This window comes from Heptranchias perlo, chromosome 17 (genome assembly GCF_035084215.1).
Source record: "Heptranchias perlo isolate sHepPer1 chromosome 17, sHepPer1.hap1, whole genome shotgun sequence".
NCBI lineage: Eukaryota > Metazoa > Chordata > Chondrichthyes > Hexanchiformes > Hexanchidae > Heptranchias > Heptranchias perlo.
The window spans coordinates 57,351,106-57,377,109 of NC_090341.1; the positions used below are offsets into that span (position 1 = coordinate 57,351,106).

Here is a 26,004-nt window from a genome sequence, read left to right on the forward strand (position 1 = left end):
TCTCCCTGGCTGGTCTCCCATCCGACTGAAAGCAGCCTGTCAATCAGGCCGGGCAGTCGGACGGGAAACCGAAAAAAAAATAAAAGACCTCATTACGTCAAAATCGTAAGGATGTCTGGGAAACCCGGACTAATGGGTTTCCCGACCTCAAATTGACCCCCCTGAACCCTTACCGGCTCAGTTTTAAAATTGAGCCCAAAGAGCCTGCAAAGGGATATAGATGTGTTAAATGAGTGGGCTGAAGCGTTTGCAACCATCTTCAGCCAGAAGTGCCGAGTGGATAATCCATCTCAGCCTCCTCCCGATATCCCCACCATCACGGAAGCCAGTCTTCGGCCAATTCGATTCACTCCACGTGATATCAAGAAACGGCTGAGTGCACTGGATACAGCAAAGGCTATGGACCCCGACAACATCCCAGCTGCAGTGCTGAAGCCTTGTGCTCCAGAACTAGCTGCGCCTCTAGCCAAGCTGTTCCAGTACAGCTACAACACTGGCATCCACCCGACAATGTGGAAAATTGCCCAGGTATGTCCTGTCCACAAAAAGCAGGACAAATCCAATCCGGCCAATTACCGCCCCATCAGTCTACTCTCAATCATCAGCAAAGTGATGGAAGGTGTCGTCGACAGTGCTATCAAGCGGCACTTACTCACCAATAACCTGCTCACCGATGCTCAGTTTGGGTTCCGCCAGGGCCACTCGGCTCCAGACCTCATTACAGCCTTGGTCCAAACATGGACAAAAGAGCTGAATTCCAGAGGTGAGGTGAGAGTGACTGCCCTTGACATCAAGGCAGCATTTGACCGAGTGTGGCACCAAGGAGCCCTAGTAAAATTGAAGTCAATGGGAATCAGGGGGAAAACTCTCCAGTGGCTGGAGTCATACCTAGCACAAAGGAAGATGGTAGTGGTTGTTGGAGGCCAATCATCTCAGCCCCAGGGCATTGCTGCAGAAGTTCCTCAGGGCAGTGTTCTAGGCCAAACCATCTTCAGCTGCTTCATCAATGACCTTCCCTCCATCATAAGGTCAGAAATGGGGATGTTCGCTGATGACTGCACAGTGTTCAGTTCCATTCGCAACCCCTCAGATAATGAAGCAGTCCGAGCCTGCATGCAGCAAGACCTGGACAACATCCAGGCTTGGGCTGATAAGTGGCAAGTAACATTCGCGCCAGATAAGTGCCAGGCAATGACCATCTCCAACAAGAGAGAGTCCAACCACCTCCCCTTCACATTCAACGGCATTACCATCGCCGAATCCCCCACCATCAACATCCTGGGGGTCACCATTGACCAGAAACTTAACTGGACCAGCCATATAAATACTGTGGCTACGAGAGCAGGTCAGAGGCTGGGTATTCTGCGGCGAGTGACTCACCTCCTGACTCCCCAAAGCCTTTCCACCATCTACAAGGCACAAGTCAGGAGTGTGATGGAATACTCTCCACTTGCCTGGATGAGTGCAGCTCCAACAACACTCAAGAAGCTCGACACCATCCAAGATAAAGCAGCCCGCTTGATTGGCACCCCATCCACCACCCTAAACATTCACTCCCTTCACCACCGGCGCACTGTGGCTGCAGTGTGCACCATCCACAGGATGCACTGCAGCAACTCGCCAAGGCTTCTTCGACAGCACCTCCCAAACCCGCGACCTCTACCACCTAGAAGGACAAGGGCAGCAGGCGCATGGGAACAACACCACCTGCACGTTCCCCTCCAAGTCACACACCATCCCGACTTGGAAATATATCGCCGTTCCTTCATTGTCACTGGTCAAAATCCTGGAACTCCCTTCCTAACAGCACTGTGGGAGAACCGTCACCACACGGACTGCAGCGGTTCAAGAAGGCGGCTCACCACCACCTTCTCGAGGGCAATTAGGGATGGGCAATAAATGCCGGCCTTGCCAGCGACGCCCACATCCCGTGAACGAATAAAAAAAAAGAAGGTGGCAGATGGAGTATAATGTGGGGAAATGTGTGGTTATTCACTCTGGTAGGAAGAATAGAAAAACAGAATATTTTTAAATGGTGAGAAACTATTAAATGTTGGTGTTCAGAGAGACTTGGGTGTCCTGGTACAAAAACCACAAAAAGTTAGCATGCAGGTACAGCAAGAAAGGGTACGGTAGCATAGTGGTTATGTTACTGGACTAGTAATCCAGAGGCCTGGACTAATAATCCAGAGTCATAAGTTCAAATCCCGCCACGGCAGCTGGGGAATTTAAATTCAATTAATTAAATAAAACCTAGAATTAAAGTACTAGTATCAGTAATGGTGGTGATGAAACTACCGGATTGTCGTAAAAACCCATCTGGTTCACTAATGTCCTTTAGGGAAGGAAACCTGCCGTCCTTACCCAGTCCGGCCTATATGTGACTCCAGACCCACAGCAATGTGGTTGATTCTTAATTGCCCTCTGAAATGTCCTAGCAAGCCACTCAGTTGTAAAATCTCGCTAAAAAAAGTCACAATAAGAAAAAAACCGGACGGACCACTAGGCACCGGACACGATAAAGGCAAACAAAGCCCAGTCGATCCTGCAAAGTCCTCCTCACTAACATCTGGGGACTTGTGCCAAAATTGGGAGAGCTGTCCCACAGACTAGTCAAGCAACAGCCTCACATAGCCATATTCACAGAATCATACCTTTCAGCCAATGTCCCAGACTCTTTCATCACCATCCCTGGGTATGACCTGTCCCACCGGCAGGACAGACCTACCAGAGGTGGCGGTACAGTGATATACAGTCAGGAGGGAGTGGCCCTGGGAGTCCTCAACATTGACTCTGGACCCCATGAAATCTCATGGCATCAGGTCAAACATGGGCAAGGAAACCTCCTGCTGATTACCACCTACCGCCCTCCCTCAGCTGATGAATCAGTCCTCATCCTTGTTGAACACCACTTGGAGGAAGCACTGAGGGTAGCAAGGGCACAGAATGTACTCTGGGTGGGGGACTACAATGTCCATCACCAAGAGTGGCTCAGTAGCACCACTACTGACCATGCTGGCCGAGTCCTAAAGGATATAGCTGCTAGACTGGGCCTGCGGCAGGTGGTGAGAGAACCAACACGATGGAAAAACTTACTTGACCTCGTCCTCACCAATCTACCTGTTGCAAATGCATCTGTCCATGACAGTATTGGTAGGAGTGACCACCGCACAGTCCTCGTGGAGACGAAGTCCCGTCTTCGCACTGAGAACACCATCCAACGTGTTGTGTGGCACTACCACCGTGCTAAATGGGATAGATTCAGAACAGATCTAGCAGCTCAAAACTGGGCATCCATGAGGCGATGTGGGCCATCAGCAGCAGCAGAATTGTATTCCAGCACAATCTGTAACCTCATGGCCCAGCATATTTCTCACTCTACCATTACCAATAAGCCAGGGGATCAACCCTGGTTCAATGAGGAGTGTAGAAGAGCATGCCAGGAGCAGCACCAGGCGTACCTAAAAATGAGGTGCCAACTCAGAACTACATGCATGCTAAACAGCGGAAGCAACATGCTATAGACAAGGCTAAGCGATTCCACAACCAATGGATCAGATCAAAGCTCAACAGTCGTGAATGGTGGTGGACAATTAAACAACTAATGGGAGGAGGAGGCTCTGTAAACATCCCCACAGCGAGTAAGTGCCGCTTGATAGCACTGTCAACGATGGCGGAGTCCAGCACGTGAGTGCAAAAGACAAGGCTGAAGCGATTGCAACCATCTTCAGCCAGAAGTGCCGAGTGGATGATCCATCTTGGCCTCCTCCCGATATCCCCACCATCACAGAAGCCAGTCTTCAGCCAATTCGATTCACTCCACGTGATATCAAGAAACGGCTGAGTGCACTGGATATAGCAAAGGCTATGGGCCCCGACAACATCCCGGCTGTCGTGCTGAAGGCTTGTGCTCCAGAACTAGCTGTGCCTCTAGCCAAACTGTTCCAGTACAGCTACAACACTGGCATCTACCCGACAATGTGGAAAATTGCCCAGGTATATCCTATCCACAAAAAGCAGGACAAATCCAATCCGGCTAATTACTGCCCCATCAGTCTACTCTCAATCATCAGCAAAGTGATGGAAGGTGTCGTCGACAGTACTATCAAGTGGCACTTACTCACCAATAACCTGCTCACCGATGCTCAGTTTGGGTTCCGCCAGCTCCAGACCTCATTACAGCCTTGGTCCAAACATGGACAAAAGAGATGAATTCCAGAGTTGAGGTGAGAGTGACTGCCCTTGACATCAAGGCAGCATTTGACCGAGTGTGGCACCAAGGAGCCCTAGTAAAATTGAAGTCAATGGGAATCAGGGGGAAAACTCTCCAGTGGCTGGAGTCATTCCTAGCACAAAGGAAGATGGTAGTGGTTGTTCGAGGCCAATCATCTCAGCCCCAGGACATTGCTGCAGGAGTTCCTCAAGGCAGTGTCCTAGGCCCAACCATCTTCAGTTGCTTCATCAGTGACCTTCCCTCCATTATAAGGTCAGAAATGGGATGTTCGCTGATGATTGCACAGTGTTCAGTTCCATTCGCAACCCCTCAGATAATGAAGCAGTCCGAGCCTGCATGCAGCAAGACCTGGACAACATCCAGGCTTGGGCTGATAAGTGGCAAGTAACATTCGCGCCAGATAAGTGCCAGGCAATGACCATCTCCAACAAGAGAGAGTCTAACCACCTCCCCTTGACATTCAACGGCATTACCATCGCCGAATCCCCCACCATCAATATCCTGGGGGTCACCATTGACCAGAAACTTAACTGGACTAGCCATATAAATACTGTGGCTGCAAAAGCAGGTCAGAGGCTGGGTATTCTGCGGCGAGTGACTCACCTCCCGATTCCCCAAAGCCTTTCCACCATCTGCAAGGCACAAGTCAGGAGTGTGATGGAATACTCTCCACTTGCCTGGATGACTGCAGCTCCAACAAGAACATAAGAACATAAGAAATAGGAGCAAGAGTAGGCCAATCGGCCCCTCGAGCCTGCTCTGCCATTCAATGAGATCATGGCTGATCTGATCCTAACCTCAAATCTAAATTCATGTCCAATTTCCTGCCCGCTCCCCGTAACCCCTAATTCCCTTTACTTCTAGGAAACTGTCTATTTCTGTTTTAAATATATTTGATGATGTAGCTTCCACAGCTTCCTGGGGCAGCAAATTCTACAGACCTACTACCCTCTGAGTGAAGAAGTTTCTCCTCATCTCAGTTTTGAAAGAGCAGCCCCTTATTCTAAGATTATGCCCCCTAGTTCTAGTTTCACCCATCCTTGGGAACATCCTTACCGCATCCACCCGATCAAGCCCCTTCACAATCTTATATGTTTCAATAAGATCGCCTCTCATTCTTCTGAACTCCAATGAGTAGAGTCCCAATCTACTCAACCTCTCCTCATATGTCCACCCCCTCATCCCCGGGATTAACCGAGTGAACCTTCTTTGTACTGCCTCGAGAGCAAGTATGTCTTTTCTTAAGTATGGACACCAAGAAGCTCGACACCATCCAGGACAAAGCAGCCTGCTTGATTGGCACCCCATCCACCACCCTAAACATTCACTCCCTTCACCACCGGCGCACTGTGGCTGCAGTGTGTACCATCCACAGGATGCACTGCAGCAACTCGCCAAGGCTTCTTCGACAGCACCTCCCAAACCCGCGACCTCTACCACCTAGAAGGACAAGGGCAGCAGGTACATGGAAACAACACCACCTGCACGTTCCCCTCCAAGTTGTGGGGAGGGTCCAAGAGGGTTGTGAATCTTTGGAATTCTCTACCCCAGACAGCTGTGGATGCTCAGTAGTTGAATATATTCAAGGCTGAGATAGACAGATTTCTGGACTCTCGGGGAATCAAGGGATGTGGGCATTGAGCTGGAAAGTAGAGTCGACGTTGAAGATTAGCCATGATCTGATTGAACAGCGGAGCAGGCTCGAGGGGCCGTATGGCCTACTCCTGCTCCTATTTCTTATGTTCTTATGTCCTCACATAATAGGTACAGTTTAATACTCCCCTTACACTCCACTACAATGTAATACTCCCCTGACATTACAGATGTAGTGTAACACTCCCCTGCCATTCCATGTACAGTATAACACTCCCCTGCCATTCCATGTACAGTGTAACACACCTGACACATTGGGTACAGTGTAAAACGCAGTTGATACTCCAGGTAAAGTTTAATGCTCCCCTGACACTCCAGGTACAGTGTAATACTCCCCTGACACTCCAGGTACAGTGTAATACTCCCATGGCGGTACAGGGACAGTGCCATACACCCGATGCACCAGGCACAGTGTATTACACAACTGATAATCCAGATACAGTTTAATACTCCCCTGACACTCCAGGTACACTGTAATACGCCCCTGACACTACAGGTACTGTGTAATACTTCCCTGATATTACATGTGAAGTTTAACACTCCCCTGATACTTCAGGTACAATGTAAATACCTCCCTAATATTACAGTTTCAGTGTAATACTTTCCTGACACTACAGATACAGTGTAATATTCTCCAGAAACTCTAGCTACAGTGTAATATTCCCGAGAGACTCTGGGTACAGTGTAATATGCCCCTGACACTGCAGATACACTGTAATACTCCCCTGATACTCCAGGTACAATGTAATACTCTCCTGACACTCCAGGTACAGTTTAACACTTCCGACACATTGGGTACAGTGTAACACTCCCCTCATATTACAGTTCAGTGTAATACTTCCCTGACATTACAGGTACAGTGTAATATTCCCCTGACATTATAGGTACAGTGTAATACTCCTCATAGAATCATAGAAAGTTACGGCACAGAAGGAGGCTATTCGGCCCATCGTGTCCGTGCCGGCCGAGAAAGAGCTATCCAGCTTAATCCCACTTTCCAACACTTGGTCCATGGCCCTGTAGGTCAAGGATCTTCAAGTGCACATCCAAGTACTTTTTCAATGAGTTCAGGGTTTCTGCCTCTACCACCCTTTCAGGCAGTGAGTTCCAGACCCCCACCACCCTCTGGGTGAAAAAAATCTCTCCTCAGCTCCCATCTAATCCTTCTACCAATTACTTTAAAACTATGCCCCATGGTCACTGACCCCTCTGCTAAAGTGTCATATTTACAGGAAATGTTAAATACTCCTCTGACACCCAATGTACAGTGCAGTACTCTCCCCTGACACTCCAGGTACACTGCAGTACTCTCCCCTGACACTCCAGGTACACTGCAGTACTCTCCCCTGACACTCCAGCTACAGTGCAGTACTCTCCCCTGACACTCCAGGTACACTGCAGTACTCTCCCCTGACACTCCAGGTACACTGCAGTACTCTCCCTGACACTCCAGCTACAGTGCAGTACTCCCCTGACACTCCAGGTGCAGTGTAATACTCTCCTGACACTCCAGGCACAGTGTAATACTCCCCTGACACTCCAGGTACAATGTGATACTCCCCTGACACTCCAGGTACAGTGTAATACTCCCCTGACACTCCAGGCACAGTGTAATACTCCCCTGACACTCCAGGTACAGTGTAATACTCCCCTGACACTCCAGGTACAATGTGATACTCCCCTGACACTCCAGGTACAATGTGATACTCCCCTGACACTCCAGGTACAGTGTAATACTCCCCTGACACTCCAGGTACAATGTGATACTCCCCTGACACTCCAGGTACAGTGTAATACTCCCCTGACACTCCAGGTACAATGTGATACTCCCCTGACACTCCAGGCACAGTGTAATACTCCCCTGACACTCCAGGTACAATGTGATACTCCCCTGACACTCCAGGTACAATGTGATACTCCCCTGACACTCCAGGTACAATGTGATACTCCCCTGACACTCCAGGTACAATGTGATACTCCCCTGACACTCCAGGCACAGTGTAATACTTACATTCCATTTTCATGCCCATCTCCAAACATTTTCGAAGTCTGCAGAACTGACAGCGGTTGCGATGATGCTTGTTGATGACACAGTCTTGACTGCTACGGCAACTGTATGTCAGGTTTTTCCTCACACTTCGTTTGAAGAATCCTTTACAACCCTCACAGCTGACCGCACCATAGTGACGTCCTTCAAAGGTAAAGGAGTATAGAGAGTTACATTGACAGATTCTGGTTAGTGAGCTTGTAATGAAATAGCACAGAGCCATTCACAAGCCGTGTTTCTGGCCTTCACACTTTTGGCAGTCCCACAGCAAGAACATCTCTGTGATCACTGCCCCTGGGTCCCCAACATGACAGTTTAAAAGGAAGAAAGAACTTGCATTCATATTGCGCCCTTTCACCACTTCAGGACCTCCCAAAGCGCTTTATAGCCAAAGAAATACTTTTGAAGTGTAATCACTGTTCTAATGTAGGAAATGTAGCAGCCAATTTGTGCACAGCAAGGTCCCAAAAACAGCAACGTGATAATGACCAGATAATCTGTTTTAGTGATGCTGGTTGAGGGATAAATAGTGGCCAGAACCTCAGGGAGAACTCCCCAGCTCATCTTCGAAATAGTGCCTTGGGATCTTTTACATCCACTTCAGAGGGCAACTGGGCCTCGGTTTAATGTCTCATCCGAAGGACGGCACCTCCAACAGTGCAGCACTCCCTCAGTACTGGGACTGGAGTGTCAGCCGTGGGAATTGAACCCATGACCTTCTGACTCAGGCAAGAGTGTTACCAACTGAGCCACGGCTGACATGGTTATTTCAGAGCCAGCCGTTATACTGCGAATTACAATGATAATAACTAATGGTGTCATGTATTTTACTTTAAGAAAGGAAACTTTGTGTTGACTAAATGCTGAGACCGCACATTGGGGATGATTTTTACTCGGAGCCAGGTAACCCAATTGTCCTCAGATATTCGCGTGGGGAATCCGGAAGCGAATTGAGTGTGTTGCAATCGGCGATCGCAACTCAATCGAAGGTAAGTATTTGTGTTTCCGGGTTTCCCACATGCTAGGCAGCCAGGTTGACAGGCTGGCCGCCTATCGGCAGTGAAAGGAGCCGTGAATCAGAGAGGGGGGGGGGGGGCGACGGGAGGGAGAGAGAGAGAGAGAGATCATTGGGCTTGGAACAAGAGGGGGGATGTGGACGACATCGAGGGCGTGGGGTGGCCGATCGCGGGGGTCCTGTCGACCTGGTGAGCTTATTGAGTCTGGATGAAGCACTCCTGCTCCTCCGGGCCCACATGCAGTGCAATAAAGGCCCTCGCCGCCTCCTTTCACTTGACGTGAATCGGAAGCGGTGGGAAACCCGAACAGGTAAGGTTAAATTCATTTAAGTTTTCCAACACACAAAATATTCAGTACCTCAAGTATTTCAATGAGGTACATTGCCCCTTTAAGTATCGGCCTGCCAGCTTTAAGTGGGGGTGGGACTTCCTGATGTCTGCTGTCCACACGCAGACAAACCTGCCTGGGTTAAACCCAGAGGTGGGTGCTTTGGAGCCTGGATGCGGTCCCCCTCCAAAAAGCTGTTATTTTAACCTCCCACCCACCCCCAACCCATCCATTCTTGGCCAACAGGACCCCCGCGATCGGTTAACCTCACACCCCCACCCCGATGCTGGACCCCCCACCTCGATCTGCATTGGTGGCTTACTCCCTCCCCATGCCCTCGATGTCGTCCACAACCCACCCCCCCCTCACTCCGATTCGTTCCAAGCCCGATGCTCTCGCTCTCCCTCCCGCACCCTCTCTGATTTGCGACTCCTTTCACTGCCGACAAGCTGCCAGCCTGTCAATCTGGCTGCCTGGCATGTGGGAAACCCGGTAGGCCTTTCCTGCCTCTCTCAACGGGTCTCACTAACTGACCCAGAACATGTGTTCCCATTCCCTCTCTGGATAGAGGTGGGGATGTAGGGCTGTCAATCAAAGTGACTATTGCCCCCAGCAACTAACTCCTGCTGTTTTCAAAATAAACAGGCACTCTCAACACAATGAGCGTGGATGATCCACAGTAAAGTCATAATGACATTTATTGTTTGATCAGAAGTCAGGTAGTGTTCGGTGGACCAGCCGGTCTAACTTTAAAGAAAGACTTGCATTAATAGAGCACCTTTCATGACCTCAGTCAATGAAGTGTATTCACTGTTGTAATGTAGGAAAAGCAGCAGCCAATTTGTGGACAGCAGGATCCCACAAACAGCAATGTGATAATGACCAGATAATTTATTTTAGTGGCGTTGGTTGAAGGGTAAATATTGTCCCAGAACACTGGGGAGAACTCCTCTGTTCTTCGAAATAGTGGCCGTGGGATCTTTTACGTTTACCTGAGAGGGCAGACGGGACCTCGGTTTAACGACTCATCCAAAAGACGGATGAGACTTTAATCTACATCTCTTCCACCCACCCTCCCCCTCTCATTCATGCTGCAGAAGGGATATTTAACCCTTGTGAGATCAATGTAACTCTTCAGTATAAATCATATCCAAATTCTCCACAGCAAACATCCATAGTTAGTGAGGGGCTTCAATCACAAAGTCAATCTAAGAAAATTTAAACTGAAATGATACAGAAGAGAATTGATCACGTTACTGAATTAACTCTCCATCCAACTCACATTTAGTTCAAAGTACTCTCCCTCACACTCACCTTCAGCTTAAAGTACTCTCCCTCACACTCACCTTCAGCTTAAAGTACTCTCCCTCACACTCACCTTCAGCTTAAAGTACTCTCCTTCACACTCACCTTCAGCTTAAAGTACTCTCCCTCACACTCACCTTCAGCTTAAAGTACTCTCCCTCACACTCACCTTCAGCTTAAAGTACTCTCCCTCAAAATGGGCCCTTTAGAGGCAGAGACAGGAGAAATCAAAATGGGGAATAAGGAAATGGCAGAGACGTTAAACAAATATTTTATATCTGTCTTCACAGTAGAAGACATTAAAAAAAATATCAGAAATAGTGGGGAACCAAGGGTCTAATGAGAGTGAGGAACTTAAAGTAATTAAGATTAGTAAAGAAAAAGTTATAGAAAAATTAAAAGGGTCTAAAAGCCGACAAATCCCCAGGACCCGATGGCCTACGTCCGAGGGTTTTAAAAAAGGTGGCTGCAGAGACAATGGATGCATTGGTTTTGATCTTCCAGAATTCCCTTGATTCTAGAACAGTCCCCATGGATTGGAAGGTAGCAAATATAACCCCGCTATTCAAGAAAGGAGGGAGAGAGAAAACAGGGAATTACAGGCCAGTTAGCCTGTCGTCAGTCATCAGGAAAATGCTAGAACCCATTATTAAGGAAGTAGTAACGGGGCATTTAGAAAATGATATGGTCAGGCAGAGTCAACATGGTTTTATGAAACGGAAATCGTGTTTTGACAAATTTATTAGAGTTTTTTGAGGATGTAACTAGCAGGGTAGATAAGGGGGGACACCAGTGGATGTAGTATATTTGGATTTTCAAAAGGCCTTCGATAAGGTGCCACATAAGAGGTTGTTACACAAGAGAAAGGCTCATGGAATTGGGGGTAAAATATTAGCATGGGTAGAGGATTGGTTAACAGGCAGAAAACAGAGCATAGGAATAAACGGGTCATTTTCAGGTTGGCAGGTTGTAACTAGTGGGGTGCCTCAGGGATCGATGCTTGGGCCTCAGCTATTTACAATCTATATCAATGACTTAGATAAAGGGATCGAGTGTAATGTATCCATATTTGCTGATGATGTAAAGCTAGGTGGGAAAGTAAGCTGTGAGGAGGATGCAAAGAGACTGCAAGCGATATCGACAAGTGGCAAATGGAGTATAATGTGGGGAAATGTGAGGTTCTTCACTTTAGTAGGAAAAATAGAAAAATGGAATATTTTTTAAATGGTGAAAAACTATTAAAAGTTGGTGTTCAGAGGGATTTGTGTGTTCTTGTACATGAATCACAGAAAGTTAACATGCAGGTACAGTATGCAATTAAGAAGGCAAACGTATGTTGGCCTTTATTGCAAGGGGTTTGGAGCACAAGAGTAAGGAAGTACAGGGATTTGGTGAAACCTCACTCGGAGTCCTGCATACAATTTTGGTCTCTTTATCTAAGGAAGGATATACTTGCCTTAGAGGGAGTGCAACAAAGGTTCACTAGATTCATTCCTGGGATGAGGGTTGTCCTATGAGGAGAGATTGAGTAGACTGGGCCTATACTCTTTGGAGTTCAGAAGAATGAGAGGTGATCTCATTGAAACATGTAAGATTCTAAGAGGGCTTGACAGGGTAGATGCTGAGAGGCTGTTTCCCCTCACCGGAGAGTCTAGAACTAAGGAACATAGTCTCAGGATAAGGGGTCAGACATTTAGGACCGAGATGAAGAGGAATTTCTTCACTCAGAGGTAGAGAATATTTGGAATTCTCTACCCCAGAGCGCATTGTTCAAAGGGTACTTACGCTACTAATTACTAGCCCTAAATATCTGCGGCGGGTTTAGTTCGTACATACTGCACAAATGCAGCAATTTCACGCCATTCAATGCAGATCAATGGTGAGGCAGACAGTGAGATGCTGTTTTCATGAAGCTAACAGGAGAGCAGCGCAACTTGGACAACAACTTTTGGATATCCACGTTTAACTGCACATCTGCCCCTGGCCTGAAGTAGCTGTACCATTTGTGCATAAATAAAGGCGAATGCCATTAGCCTCACCGTTATTTAGACAGAAAATTCTGGGCCAATATCCGAGCGAGCTGCCGGTGCCTGTCACATCTCCGCAGGCGGCTTGTCCATTTTAAACCGGCGAATATCAGGCCACTTGCCTTGCCAGCAGTAGCCCAAAGGTAAGTGCTGGGAGGGAGGGTCCGATTAGGAGTACTATGGAGTCGGGGATCACCCCTGCTCCTCCAGGCTCCACAGGAACGATTTTTGAATTTTTAAAAAAATAACTTATTGGCCGCTGAACAATCCGGAGTGGAGCAGGCCCGGTTCCTGCTCTATTCTTCACTATCCAAATTCCCAAAGGGGGCTTAAATCAGGCGTTAGGCCCCTCATTAACATATGTAAGGGGTCTAACGCCAGTTTTAGGAGGCAGCTAGGCACTCCTGAAAAACTGCCTAACCCAAAATTGGGTTGGACCTTGGGGTGCGGTCTGATGGTCCCCAAAATTGGCCCTAGTGGCACCCGTTTTACGGGCGTAAAACAGGCGCAATGAGGTTGAATTTCTTCCCTCATCTCTTTCCTCATTCTAATTGAATTCTGAACAGTAATATGGCCTCTCTGAAGGGAGCACATAAGGAGGGGAGATGGGGTAGGGGAAACAGCTGGGGATGAGGGAGGCTATGGCCCCTTGCCACCCTGGGGGAAATGAATGGGAGTGGGTGCAGCCATTGCTTGCTCCGTTCCCGCCTCTCCATGCCACATCACCCACCACCTCCCATACGAAAAGAAAGAGAAGAAAAAGAGAGTGAGAAGCAGAACAGAAGAGAATAAAGAGATAGAAGTTAAGAGGAGAGACAGAGAGAAACTGCTTCAATTAAAGCTTTCAAGACTGGGATCAACAGATTTTTATTGGGTAAGGGTATCAAGGGATATGGAGCAACGGTGGGTAAACAAGATTGAGGTACACATCAGTCATGGTCTAATTGAAAGGTGAAGCCGGCTTGAGGGGCTGAATGGCCTCCTCCTGTTCCCATGTAGCAACACGAAAACATTAGAGACAGGTAATAGAGAGACTGTCTTCTGCGATTTATCCTGTTGAATGGCACAAGAGTTCAACCAGTTAATATTAAAAATCTTCTGTGCCCACTTCCTGTCTACAAAACCTTACCCCCTGCTGTCAGGTTTTTGTCACACTTTACAGTAAACTTTTTTCATTTTGAATTTCTATGTCTGCACATATAATGACCAGTGCCCAAGTCATCTCACGGAAATGACACCCTCCCACCAGAGGTGGGGCTGTAGCACCTCAGTCTGGACTGCAGAAAACTCCGACACTCCAACCAACCCACCACTCTTTCCCAAACTGCTCAGTGTTGCTATTCAACAAAAAAAATCAGACCAAAGTAGATATGATGTAAATATAAGTACAGAATGTATGACTTTAAAAAGGGGACTCACTTAGCTCAGCATACCCTGGCCCCTCTAGCCCCAGTACCCCTAAAGACTATACTTGCTCTTAACTCCTTATGTTAAATTCCTGCCCTCTCTGCCTCTGCTGGCACTATTTGAACTTTGACATTGCTTTCTCAACTAAAACCAGCAAAAGCAGATCAACTGGTCACCAGTCTCATTTGCTGTTTGTGGGACCTCGATGTATTTGCCAGTGACTTACATCTAAACTAATTTGTTAGCTGTGAAGCGCTTTAGGACATCCTGAGAATGTGAAACACACTACTAAAATGCTAGTTCAATCTCTCTGAGAATGACAAAAGCCTATAATCACTCAACCGAAGCATGGCTGTAAGTGTGAAAACATACATGTTATTTCTGTGACCACAACATACAATTCTCACTCAGGTTTCATTCCCATACTGAATACAGTTGAAAGATGTTCGGGTTTATACCTTAGACTACGTTAGGGTATGTGCTTTAGAATACGTTCAGGATTGTACCTTGCAATACGTTCAGGTCTGTACCTTACAATACGTTCAGGTCTGTACCTTACAACAGATACAGGTTTACAGCTGAGAATACGTCCAGGTTTACAGCTGAGAATACGTCCAGGTTTACAGATGAGAATACGTCCAGGTTTACAGATGAGAATACGTCCAGGTTTACAGATGAGAATACGTCCAGGTTTACAGATGAGAATACGTCCAGGTTTACAGATGAGAATAGGAGCTGGTTTCATAGAATCATAGAATGATACAGTACAGAAGGAGGCCACATGGCCCACTGTGCCTGTGTCGGCTCTTTGAAAGAGCTATCCAATTAGTCCCACTCCCCTGCTCTTTCCCCATAGTCCTGCAAATTTTTCCTCTTCAAGTATTTATCGAATTCCCATTTGAAAGTTATTATTGAATCTGCTTCCACCACCCTTTCAGGCAGCGCATTCCAGATCATTACAACTCACTGCGTAAAAAATGTTTCCTCATGTCGCCGCTGGTTCTTTTGCCAATCACCTTAAATCTGTGTCCTCTGGTTACCGACCCTTCTGCCACTGGAAACAGTTTCTCCTTATTTACTCTATCAAAGCGTTCATGATTTTGAACACCTCTATCAAATCTCCACTTAACCTTCTCTGCTCTAAGGAGAACAACCCCAGATTCAGTGTGGTGTCCAGAATTGAACACAATACTCCAGCTGGGTCTAACCAGTGTTTTATAAAGGTTTCGCATAACTTTCTTGCTTTTGTACTTTATGCCCCTATTTTTGAAGCCAAGCATCCTGTATGCTATTTTAACAGCTTTCTCAAATTGTCTTGCCACCTTCAAAGATTTGTGTACATACACAACAGGTCGCTCTGTTCCTGCATCCCCTTTAAAATTGTACCATTTAGTTTATATTGCCTTTCTTGATTCTTCTGACCAAAATGAATCACTTCACATTTCTCTGCGTTAAATTTCATCTGCCGTGTGTCTGCCCATTTCACCAGTCTGTCTACGTGCTCCTGAAATCTGTTACTATCCTCCACACCGTTCACTACATTTCCGAGTTTCGTGTCATCTGCAAACTTTAAAATTATGGCCTGTATACTCATGTCCAGGTCATTAATATATATCAAAAAGAGCTTTTCTTTTATTTGTTCATGGGATGTGGGTGTCGCTGGCAAGGCCAGCATTTATTGCTCATCCCTAATTGCCCTTGAGAAGGATGTTGATGGTGGGGGATTCGGCGATGGTAATGCCGTTGAATGTCAAGGAGAGGTGGTTAGACTCACTCTTGTTGGAGATGGTCATTGCTTGGCACTGGTCTGGTGCGAATGTTATTTGCCACTTACCAGCCCAAGCCTGGATGTTGTCCAGGTCTTGCTGCATGCGGGCTCGGACTGCTTCATTATTTGAGGGGTTGCGAATGGAACTGAACACTGTGCAAGAATCTGCAAACATCCCCATTTCTGACCATATGATGGAGGGAAGGTCACTGATGAAGCAGCTGAAGATGGTTGGGCCTAGGACACTGCCCTGAGAAACTCCTGCAGCAATGGCCTGGGGCTGAGATGATTGGCCTCCAATAACCACTACCATCTTCCTTTGTGCTAGGTATGACTCCAGCCATTGGAGAGTTTTCCCCCTGATTCCCATTGACTTCAATTTTACTAGGGCTCCTTGGTGCCACACTCAGTCAAATGCTGTCTTGATGTCAAGGGCAGTCACTCTCACCTCCCCTCAGGAATTCAGCACTTTTGTCCATGTTTGGACCAAGGCTGTAATGAGGTCTGGAGCCGAGTGGTCCTGGCAGAACCCAAACTGAGCATCGGTGAGCAGGTTATCGGTGAGTAAGTGCCGCTTAATAGCACTATCGATGGCACCTTCCATCACTTTGCTGATGATTGAGAGTAGTCTGATGCGACGGTAATTGGCTGGATTGGATTTGTCCTGCTTTTTGTGGACAGGACATACCTGGGCAATTTTCCACATTGTCGGGTAGATGCCAGTTTTGTAGCTGTACTGGAACAGTTTGGCTAGAGGCGCGGCGAGTTCTGGAGCACAAGTCTTCAGCACTACAACCGGGATGTTGTCGGGGCCCATAGCCTTTGCTGTATCCAGTGCACTCAGCCGTTCCCTGATATCACGTGGAGTGAATCGAATTGGCTGAAGACTGGCTTCTGTGATGGTGGGGATATCGGGAGGAGGCCGAGATGAATCATCCACTCGGCACTTCTGGCTGAAGACGGTTGCAAACGCTTCAGCCTTGTCTTTTGCACTCGCGCTGGAATCTGTCATCAGCTGTGGACCAACAGCTGGGGAACACCACTGTATACTTCCCTCCAGTCTGAAAAGCAACCATTCACCACTACTCTCTGCTTTCTGTCCCTTAGCCAAATTTGTATTCACACAGCCACTGCCCTTTAATCCATGGGCTTCAATTTTGCTAACAAGTTTATTATGTGGTACTTTATCAAATGCCTTTTGAAAGTCCAGAAACACAACGTCAACCGCACTATCCTCATCAACCCTCTCCATTTATAGGTTAGAATACATACTGATTTATACCTGAGAATACGTTCAGGTTCGTAGCTGAGAATAGGTTCAGGTTCGTAGCTGAGAATAGGTTCAGGTTCGTAGCTGAGAATACGTTCAGGTTCATAGCTGAGAATACGTTCAGGTTCATAGCTGAGAATACATGTCAGATTATATTCCAGTAGGTATTTACCTGATGCTTTGTCTCCACACACGACACAGTACTCGACCGGCTGTGAACGTTGTACCTCTGATTTTACTAAGAGACGTTCTACTGCAGCTGCATCTGTCACAATCTGGAAAAAGATGTCAATCAGAATATTAGTAACCAGAAGGCTTGGGTGTGTCACTGGGGCCTGATGGCTGCACCCTAGGCTACTGAAGGAAGTTGGAGAGGAGATAGCAGAGGCTCTGGCTACAATGCTTCTCTTTTAAAGTTCAGTTGAGTTTTAATCTCTCTTCCTATCCAAAGATTTTATGATTTAAAATTAATATCTAGTGAGGCACTTCTTCTAAAATTGATGATTCTAATAGGGGACAAGGGTGACCTTCAGCCAACCTTTGAAGTCTGGAGCTTTAGCTTCAACAGATTGAGTTCTTCGATGAAATGACGGAGAGGATTGATGAGGTTGGCACGGTTCATGTTGTGTATGTGGACTTTCAAACGGCATTTGATAAAGTACCACATAGTAGACTTGCAAGCAAAATTGAAGCTCATGGGTTTAAAGGGGAAGTGGCTGCGTTGATATGAAATTGGCTAAGAGACAGAAAACTGAGAGTAGCGGTGAACGGTTGTTTTTCAGACTGAAGGGAACTATACAATGGTGTTCCCCCGGGGTCAGTATTAGGACCACTGCTCTTTTTGATATATATTAATGACCTGGACTTGAGTATAGAGGATATAATTTCAAAGCTTGCAGGTTACATGAAACTCAGAAATGTGGTAAACAGTGCGGAGGATAGTAGCAGACTTCAGCAGGACAGAGACAGAATGGTCAAATGGGCAGGAAACATGGCAGATGAAATTTAATGCAAAGAAGTGTGAAGTGATGCATTTTGGAAGAAAGCATGAGGAGAGGCAATATAAACTAAATGGTACAATTCTAAAGCGGGTGCAAGAGCAGAGATACATGGGGATATATGTACACAAATCTTTGAAGCTGGCAGGACAAGTTGAGAAGGCTGTTAAAAAAGCATATGGGATCCTGGGTTGTATTAATAAAGGCATAGAGTACAAAAGCAAGGAAGCTGTGCTAAACCTTTATAAATTACTCGTTAGGCCTCAGCTGTCCTCAAGTAGTTGTGTCCAGTCCACTTCTGCCAAATCACCTCTTAGTTATGTAAAATTTGCCTTCCCCCAATTTAAAACGTTTACTCCTGACGACACAGATTTTAGGTAATTGGCAAAAGAACCAGAGAGGAGATGAGAAGAATTTTTTCTTTTACGCAGCGAGTTGTAATAATCTGGAATGCGCCGCCTGAAAGGGAGGTGGCAGCAGATTCAATATTAACTTTCAAAAGGGAATTGGAGAACTATTTGAAGGGGAAAAATTTGCAGGGCTATGGGGAAAGAGCAGGGGAATGGATAGCTCTTTCAAAGAGTCCGCACAGGCACGATGGGCCAAATAGCCTCCTTCTGTGCTGTATGATTCTATGATTCTAAGAGAAAAGGCCTTTGATAACAGACTCATGACTAAGGTCACAGCATGTGAAGTCAGAGGACAAGTAGCAGAACGGATAGCAAGCTGGCTACAAAACAGAAAACAGAGAGTAAGGTTTAAGGGTTGTTACTCAGACTGGCAAAAGGTGGGAAGTGATGTTCCACAGGGATCGGTGCTGGGACCACTATTGTTCACCATTTACATTAACGATTTGGACTCGGGAATCGGAAGTACAATTTCAAAATTTGTGGATAATACCAAATTGGGGGTTTAGTTAATACTGAGGAGGACTGCGATAAAATACAGGAAGACATTAATAAACTTGCAGAATATACGTAAGTGTGCGGTATTGTATTTTGGTTGGAAGAATAAGTGAACTACACACTCCTTGGATAATAAGAGTCTAAATGGGGTAGAGGAGCAGAGGGATCTGGGGGTACAGATACACAAATCACTAAAAGGGATCTGGGCGTACAGATACACAAATCACTAAAAGTAGCAACACAGGTTAATAAGGCCATAAAAAAAGCAAACCAAGCACTGGGGTTCAGTTCTAGAGGGATAGAATTGAAAAGCAGGGAAGTTATGCTAAACTTGTATAGAACCTTGGTTAGACCACACTTGGAGTATTCTGAACAGTTCTGGTCTCCATATTATAAAAAGAATATAGAGGCACTGGAGAAGGTGCAAAAAAGATTTACTAGGATGATACCAGAACTGAGAAGTTATATCAGGAAAGATTGAACAGCCTGGGGCTCTTTTCTCTAGAAAAGAGAAGACTGAGGGGTAACCTGATAGAGGTCTTTAAGATTATGAAAGTTTTGATAGGGTAGACATGGAGAAGATGTTTCCACTTGCGGGGGAGACCAGAACTAGGGGCCGTAAATATAAGACAGTCAATAATAAATCTAATAGGGAATTCAGGAGAAACTTCTTTACCCAGAGAGTGGTGAGAATGTGGAACTCGCTACCACAAGGAGTAGTTGAGGTGAATAGCATAGATACATTGAAGGGGAAGTTAGATAAACACACGAGGGAGAAAGGAATAGAAGGTTATGCTGATAAGGTTAGATGAAGTAGGGAGGGAGGAGGCTCATGTGGAGCACCGGCATAGACCTGAATGCAGGGCTGAATGGCCTATTTCTGAGCTGTACATTCTATGCACTTCTATGCACCAGGATGGCTTCTTGGAGATAGAGGCATCAGCCACATGTTAACCCTACTTGTACTTTGGGTCCATATATCAGGAGGACTTCAACACAGGTGCTCCAGCAACATGGAAGAAATCCAGGCCAGTATCTGCCCCAAGACTTTGAGGCAGATATTCTTGTACCACCCAGTGACAGACTGACAATGTCCCATGAGCAGCTGTTAGCGTTCACACCAATACACAATGAATATGTGGGAGTGCAGCACGTGTTATTTTGCTCAAAAGGTTTGATTTTTTTTCCAGGTTTATATTTTAAGTTCCAAACTATCAGGGTGGAGGCACTACATTTGCAACTCTGCAGCTTCCAATTCTAGCCAAAAAGGTAAAAGTCCCAAATGTTCCAGTGAGGTTTGGCTCACTCATGGATTGCAGGTGTCTGTGTTGTGTTGTAATGATGCGAGGAAACAGAAATTCAGACCAGGTGGTTATTAGCCAGCCAAGCACAGGGGATTGGGTTTAATTAGTTAAGTATCGTAGTATCATAATATTTTACAGTACAGGAGGAGACCATTCTGCCCATCGTGCCTGTGCCAGTTCTTTGAAAGATCTATCCAATTAGTCCCATTCCCCAATTTTTCCCCATAGCCCTGCAAATTTTTTCCCTTCAAGTATTTATCCAGTTCCATTTTGAAAATTATTATTGATTCTTCTTCCACCACCCTTTCAGGCAGTGTATTCCAGATCATAACAACTTGTTGCGTGAAAGAGGTTGCCTCATGTTGCCTCTGGTTCTTTTGCCGATCACCTTAAATCTGTGTCCTCCGGTTACCGACTCTTCTGCCACTGGAAACAGTTTCTCCTTATTTACACTTATCAAAACCGTTCATGATTTTGAACACCTCTATCAAATCTCCCCTTAACCTTCTCTGTTCTAAGGAGAACAACCCCAGCTTCTCCAGTCTCTCCACTTAACTGAAGTCCCTCATCCCTGGAACCATTCTAGTAAATCTCTTCCAAGCCCTCTCTAATGCCTTGATGTCTTTCCTAAAGTGTGGTGCCCAAAATTGAACACAATACTCCAGCTGAGGCCTAACCAGTGTTTTATAAAGGTTTGGCATAACTTCCTTGCTTTTGTACTCTATGCCTCTATTAATAAAACCCAGGATCCCATATGCTTTTTTTTTTAAAAACAGCCTTCTCAACTTGTCCTGCCACCTTCAAAGATTTGTGTACAAATACCCCCAGGTCTCTCTGTTCCTGCACTCCCTTTAAAATTGTACCATTTAGTTTATATTGCCTCTCCTCATTCTTCCTACCAAAATGTATCACTTTACACTTCTCTGCGTTAAATTTCATCTGTCATGTGTCTGCCCATTTCACCAGTCTCTCCATGTCTTCCTGAAGTCTGCTACTATCCTCCACATTTTTGAGTTTTGCGTCATCTGTAAACTTTGAAATTATACAAGTTCAGGTCATTAATATATATTAAAAAGAGCAGTGGTCCTAATACTGGCCCCAGGGGAACACCGCTGTATTCTTCCCTCCAGTCTGAAAAACAACCGTTCACCACTACTCTCTGTTTTCTGTCCAAGAAAAGGAGCCCCTAACAATTCAAGGACTACGCTCTTACATATAGCACCAGATTTCCCGGGGATGAGGGGGCGGACATATGAGGAGAGGTTGAGTAGATTGAGACTCTACTCATTGGAGTTCAGAAGAATGAGAGGCGATCTTATTGAAACATATCAGATTGTCAAGGGGCTTGATCGGGTGGATGCGGTAAGGATGTTCCCAAGGATGGGTGAAACTAGAACTAGGGGGCATAATCTTAGAATAAGGGGCTGCTCTTTCAAAACTGAGATGAGGTGAAACTTCTTCACTCAGAGGGTAGTAGGTCTGTGGAATTTGCTGCCCCAGGAAGCTGTGGAAGCTACATCATTAAATAAATTTAAAACAGAAATAGACAGTTTCCTAGAAGTAAAGGGAATTAGGGGTTACGGGGAGCGGGCAGGAAATTGGACATGAATTTAGATTTGAGGTTAGGATCAGATCAGCCATGATCTTATTGAATGGCGGAGCAGGCTCGAGGGGCCGATTGGCCTACTCCTGCTCCTATTTCTTATGTTCTTATCTCCTGTGGGTTGCTCATGGTGAGTCAGAGGATTCGCTTGTGGGGAACAACATCAGGGCCTCTGAATCATATAATAGATAATAATGTATAAATACCATATATATACTCTGGAATCCTTCTGGTGCTTTGGGGCTTGAATTACTCAATTTTGTCCATTATTCTGTGAAAACTGTAAACGAGGGGCCTTTATAGAAAGTCATGCATTTAATTTTCATCTCAGCAGTTTTAAAGATTCCTGGGATGAGAGGGTCGACCTATGAGGAGAGGTTGAGTAGAATGGAGTGTAGAAGAATGAGAGGTGATCTCATTGAAACATATAAGATTCTGAGGGGGCTCGACAGGGTAGATGCTGAGAGGTTTCCCCTGGCTGGAGAGTCTAGATCTAGTGGACTTAGCCTCAGGATAAGGGGTCGGACATTTGGGACTGAGATAAGGAGAAATTTCTTCATTCAGAGGGTTGTGAATCTTTGGAATTCTCTACCCTAGAGGGCTGTGGATTCTGAGTTGTTGAGTAAATTCAAGGATGAGATCGATAATTTTTTGGATTCTAAAGGAATCAAAGAATATGGGGATCAGCCAGGAAAGTGGAGTTGAGGTCAAAGATCAGCCATGATCTTACTGAATGGCAGGGCAAGCTTGAGGGGCCGTTTGGCCTACTCCTGCTCCTATTTATTATGTTCTTAATGATGAAAATATACAGCAATATGGTTTGTAGGATCCACCAAGTGGAGGTAGGTAGCTGGAGGGGAGTGGGCAATAGGGCAATCCTGGGGTTTGACAATACTGGAGAAGGGCCCATGGGCTTGGCAGTAGGGGGAAGGTTTCCTGCTGTTTGACAGTACTGTAGGGTGACTGCTAGAGTGTGGTAGTTGGGGGGGACTTGGTATCACTGGATGGGGAACCTCGGGTTTGGCGCAACTGGGGATGGAATGTGAGTATTACAAATTTCATGAGTCTACACTCGATACCCTTTCATGTTCAGCATGACCAGTCACTCCTTAACCTGGTATCTCCAATGACCCGAAGCCCACCTTTACTGCCCAGCATCTAGTGACCCAGGGACCATTACAGACCCTTGCTCCTTGTACTGGATATTGTGATTATTCCATTATTGGGTTCTCCTATCTTTTCGGAAGGCAGACACTGTAAATCAACAAACTAGTTTATTTTACATGAATACATGAAAGAACAGAAGACAGATTTCCAGCTGCAATCAATCAATTCCCTACTCCTCCTCCTCAAACCACGCAACCCAGCTTTTATTACAGGCTAAACTCACTTACAGGTTTGGTGTCCCTGAGCTATCTAGCACTAACATTTGGTTCCCAGCACTGTGGATTCACTCTGCCGTACTCAAGCTTGTGTTTGTGTTTCTCACTGATCTCGCATTCGCCGCCTAAAGGTTGAGATCTGTCTGTGTCTCTGGCTGTTCTGGAGTGTGCCTCCAGAGGGAGAGAGAGAAAATAAAGACTTTTCTCTGACCCATGTGTGTGTTGCCGATTGATTAATTGAGCCTCCAATCAAAGTTACTACCTTAAATTAAAAGCCACCCCTCTTGACGTGGAAGCTCACGGCATCTGTGTTATCTGTTTAGTTAAACCCCCTGCTGGGATGTAACGAATGGACACTTGCTGTCAACTTTTTCCATGATAAAATCCTAAGTCCATTTATAATAGAAAGTGCCTACATAAACATATCATACAGGAATTGCATCCTCCTGCCAGTAGAAGTGCTAAAGCATCACAACTGGCAGGAGGCTGTAATTACAGCGTGACAAGTTTACATAGGCAGTTTCCATTATAAAACGTGAGCAATGGAATTTATAATGGAAATCTATCTAATATATTCAAAAACTTACATCTGCATGTGCTTCCTGTCTACAAAACCATATTCCTGATGTCATGCTTTTGTCACACTTCTGTGTCAACCTTTTACTGTTTTAAATTTCTCTGCCCATTTATAATGGGATTTTCCTCTGTTATTGCATAACTTGTCTTCCAGCTGGCATGTGCAGTCTGAACTCAGAGTGCTGAGAGAGACAAGGGAGGAGATTTGTGAGACCCTGATAATCATTATGAGGTAGTCACTGGACACTGGAGAGGTGCCAGCAGATTGGAAACAGGCTAATATGGTGCCTATTTTCGGAAAGGGGTATAAAATAACAAAGAAAACTACAGATCCATTAGTCTCATTTCCAATCCATGTAAAATAATGGAATTGATTATCAGGAATAATCCTGAGGATTATCTATACAATAGTAACCTAGTAAACGGCAGTCAACATGGATTCATAAGGGGAAGATCATGCTGACCAACTTCTTCAACCCAGCCAACCCAAGTTGACTGCTGAAAGCCCCACAACAAAAGGCATTTGACAATGATCCACATGAAAGGTTATGTGTTGAACTCAAAGCTGTGGGGATTCAGGATAAACTCTGGAAATGGATAAGAAATTGGCTTATGGTTAGTGAGTATTCATTACATCAAGGTGGAGAAAGTACCGAGTGAGGAGTCCTAGGGCTTGGTGCTAGGTCCACTACTGATTCTAATTTACATCACTGACTTGGATTCAGAAACTCAATGCATATTGGTCAAATTTGCAGATGATCCCGAACTAGAAGGACAATGGAATCAGAAGAGGCAGCTCAGAAAATACAGAATGAGTTGGGATAAAATAGGAAATTGTGCTGAACAATGGCAGATAGAATTTATGTTGACAAGTGTAAAGTACTGCTCATAGGAAGGAAAAAAAATAGATGACATGAATGGTATTAAAATAGTAATGGCTAAAGTTAAATAAAAAACAGAAACCTTGGTCAACCCGATGCCTAAGCAATAGGATGTTGAACTACACAGCCAAAACAGTTAAATACAAGTCAAAGGAAGTCATGATCAAACTGTACAGTGCTCTGGTCGGACTACACATTAAATTCTGGTTCTGGTAGACCGAAGGGAGACTTCCAAACACTGGAGGCGCTGCAGAGGAGAGCCCCAATGCTGATTTTCAGTGTCTGGGGTCTGAGTTATGAGGAACATATGAATATAGGAACAGGATTAGGCCATTTAGCCTCTCGAGCCTGTTCCGCCATTCAATGAGATCATGGCTGATCTGTGACCTAACTTCATATACCCGCCTTAGCCCCATATCCCTTAATATCTTTGGTTAACAAAAATCTATCAATCTCAGATTTAAAATGAACAATTGAGCTAGCATCAATTGCCATTTGCGGAAGAGAGTTCCAAACTTCTACTACCCTTTGCGTATAGAAGCATTTCCTAACTTCACTCCTGAAAGTGCTGGCTCTAATTTTTAGGCTATGTCCCCTAGTCCTAGACTCCCCAACCAGCAGAAATAGTTTCTATCTACCGTATCAGTTCCCCTTAATATTTTGAAAACTTCAATCAAATCACCCCTTAATCATCTAAATTCCAGGGAATACAACCCTAGTTTGTATAATCTCTCCTCATAATTTAACTCTTGGAGTCCAGGTATCGTTCTATAGAAATCTACGTTGCACTCCCTCCAACGCCAATATATCCTTCTTAAGGTGCGGTGCCCAGAACTGAACACATTATTCTAGGTGTGGTCTAACCAGGGCTTTATATAGCTGTAGCATAACTTCTACCCCCTTGTATTCTAGTCCTCTGGATATAAAGGCCAGCATTCCATTAGCCTTTTTGATTATTTTCTGTTCCTATCCATTACATTTTAATGATCTATGTACATGGACCCCCAAGTCGTTTTGGACCTCCACTGTTTTTCACCATTTAGAAAGTACTCTGACCTTATCCTTTTTAGGTCCAAAGTGGATGACCTCACACTTGCCTATAAAGACTGGAGAACATTGGCTATTCAGCTTGAATAGAGGTGCGTGACAGATGATCTCATAGAGGTAAAGAAAGAAAGAACTTGAATTTATATAGCACCATTCGCCACTTCAGGACGTCCCAAAGTGCTTCACAGCCAATGAAGTACTTTTGAAGTGTAGTCAATGTTGTAATGTAGGAAATGCGGCAGCCAATTTGCAC

The 26,004-nt window shown here is 45.5% G+C and overlaps 1 protein-coding gene across 5 annotated transcripts in view; it reads right to left on the reverse strand.

Moving 5' to 3' along the window:
• The window catches only part of LOC137334327 (nuclear receptor subfamily 2 group C member 2-like), a 166,665-nt gene that overhangs the window by 95,545 nt on the left and 45,116 nt on the right, over window positions 1-26,004 (reverse strand). For all 5 annotated transcript variants that reach the window (XM_067999020.1, XM_067999022.1, XM_067999019.1 and 2 more), the window contains 2 exons: window positions 17,228-17,330; window positions 7,899-8,078 (listed from right to left, as the gene is read on the reverse strand). In XM_067999020.1, the coding sequence (XP_067855121.1) occupies window positions 7,899-8,078; window positions 17,228-17,330 (283 nt within the window). The remainder of the gene's footprint in view (window positions 1-7,898; window positions 8,079-17,227; window positions 17,331-26,004) is intronic.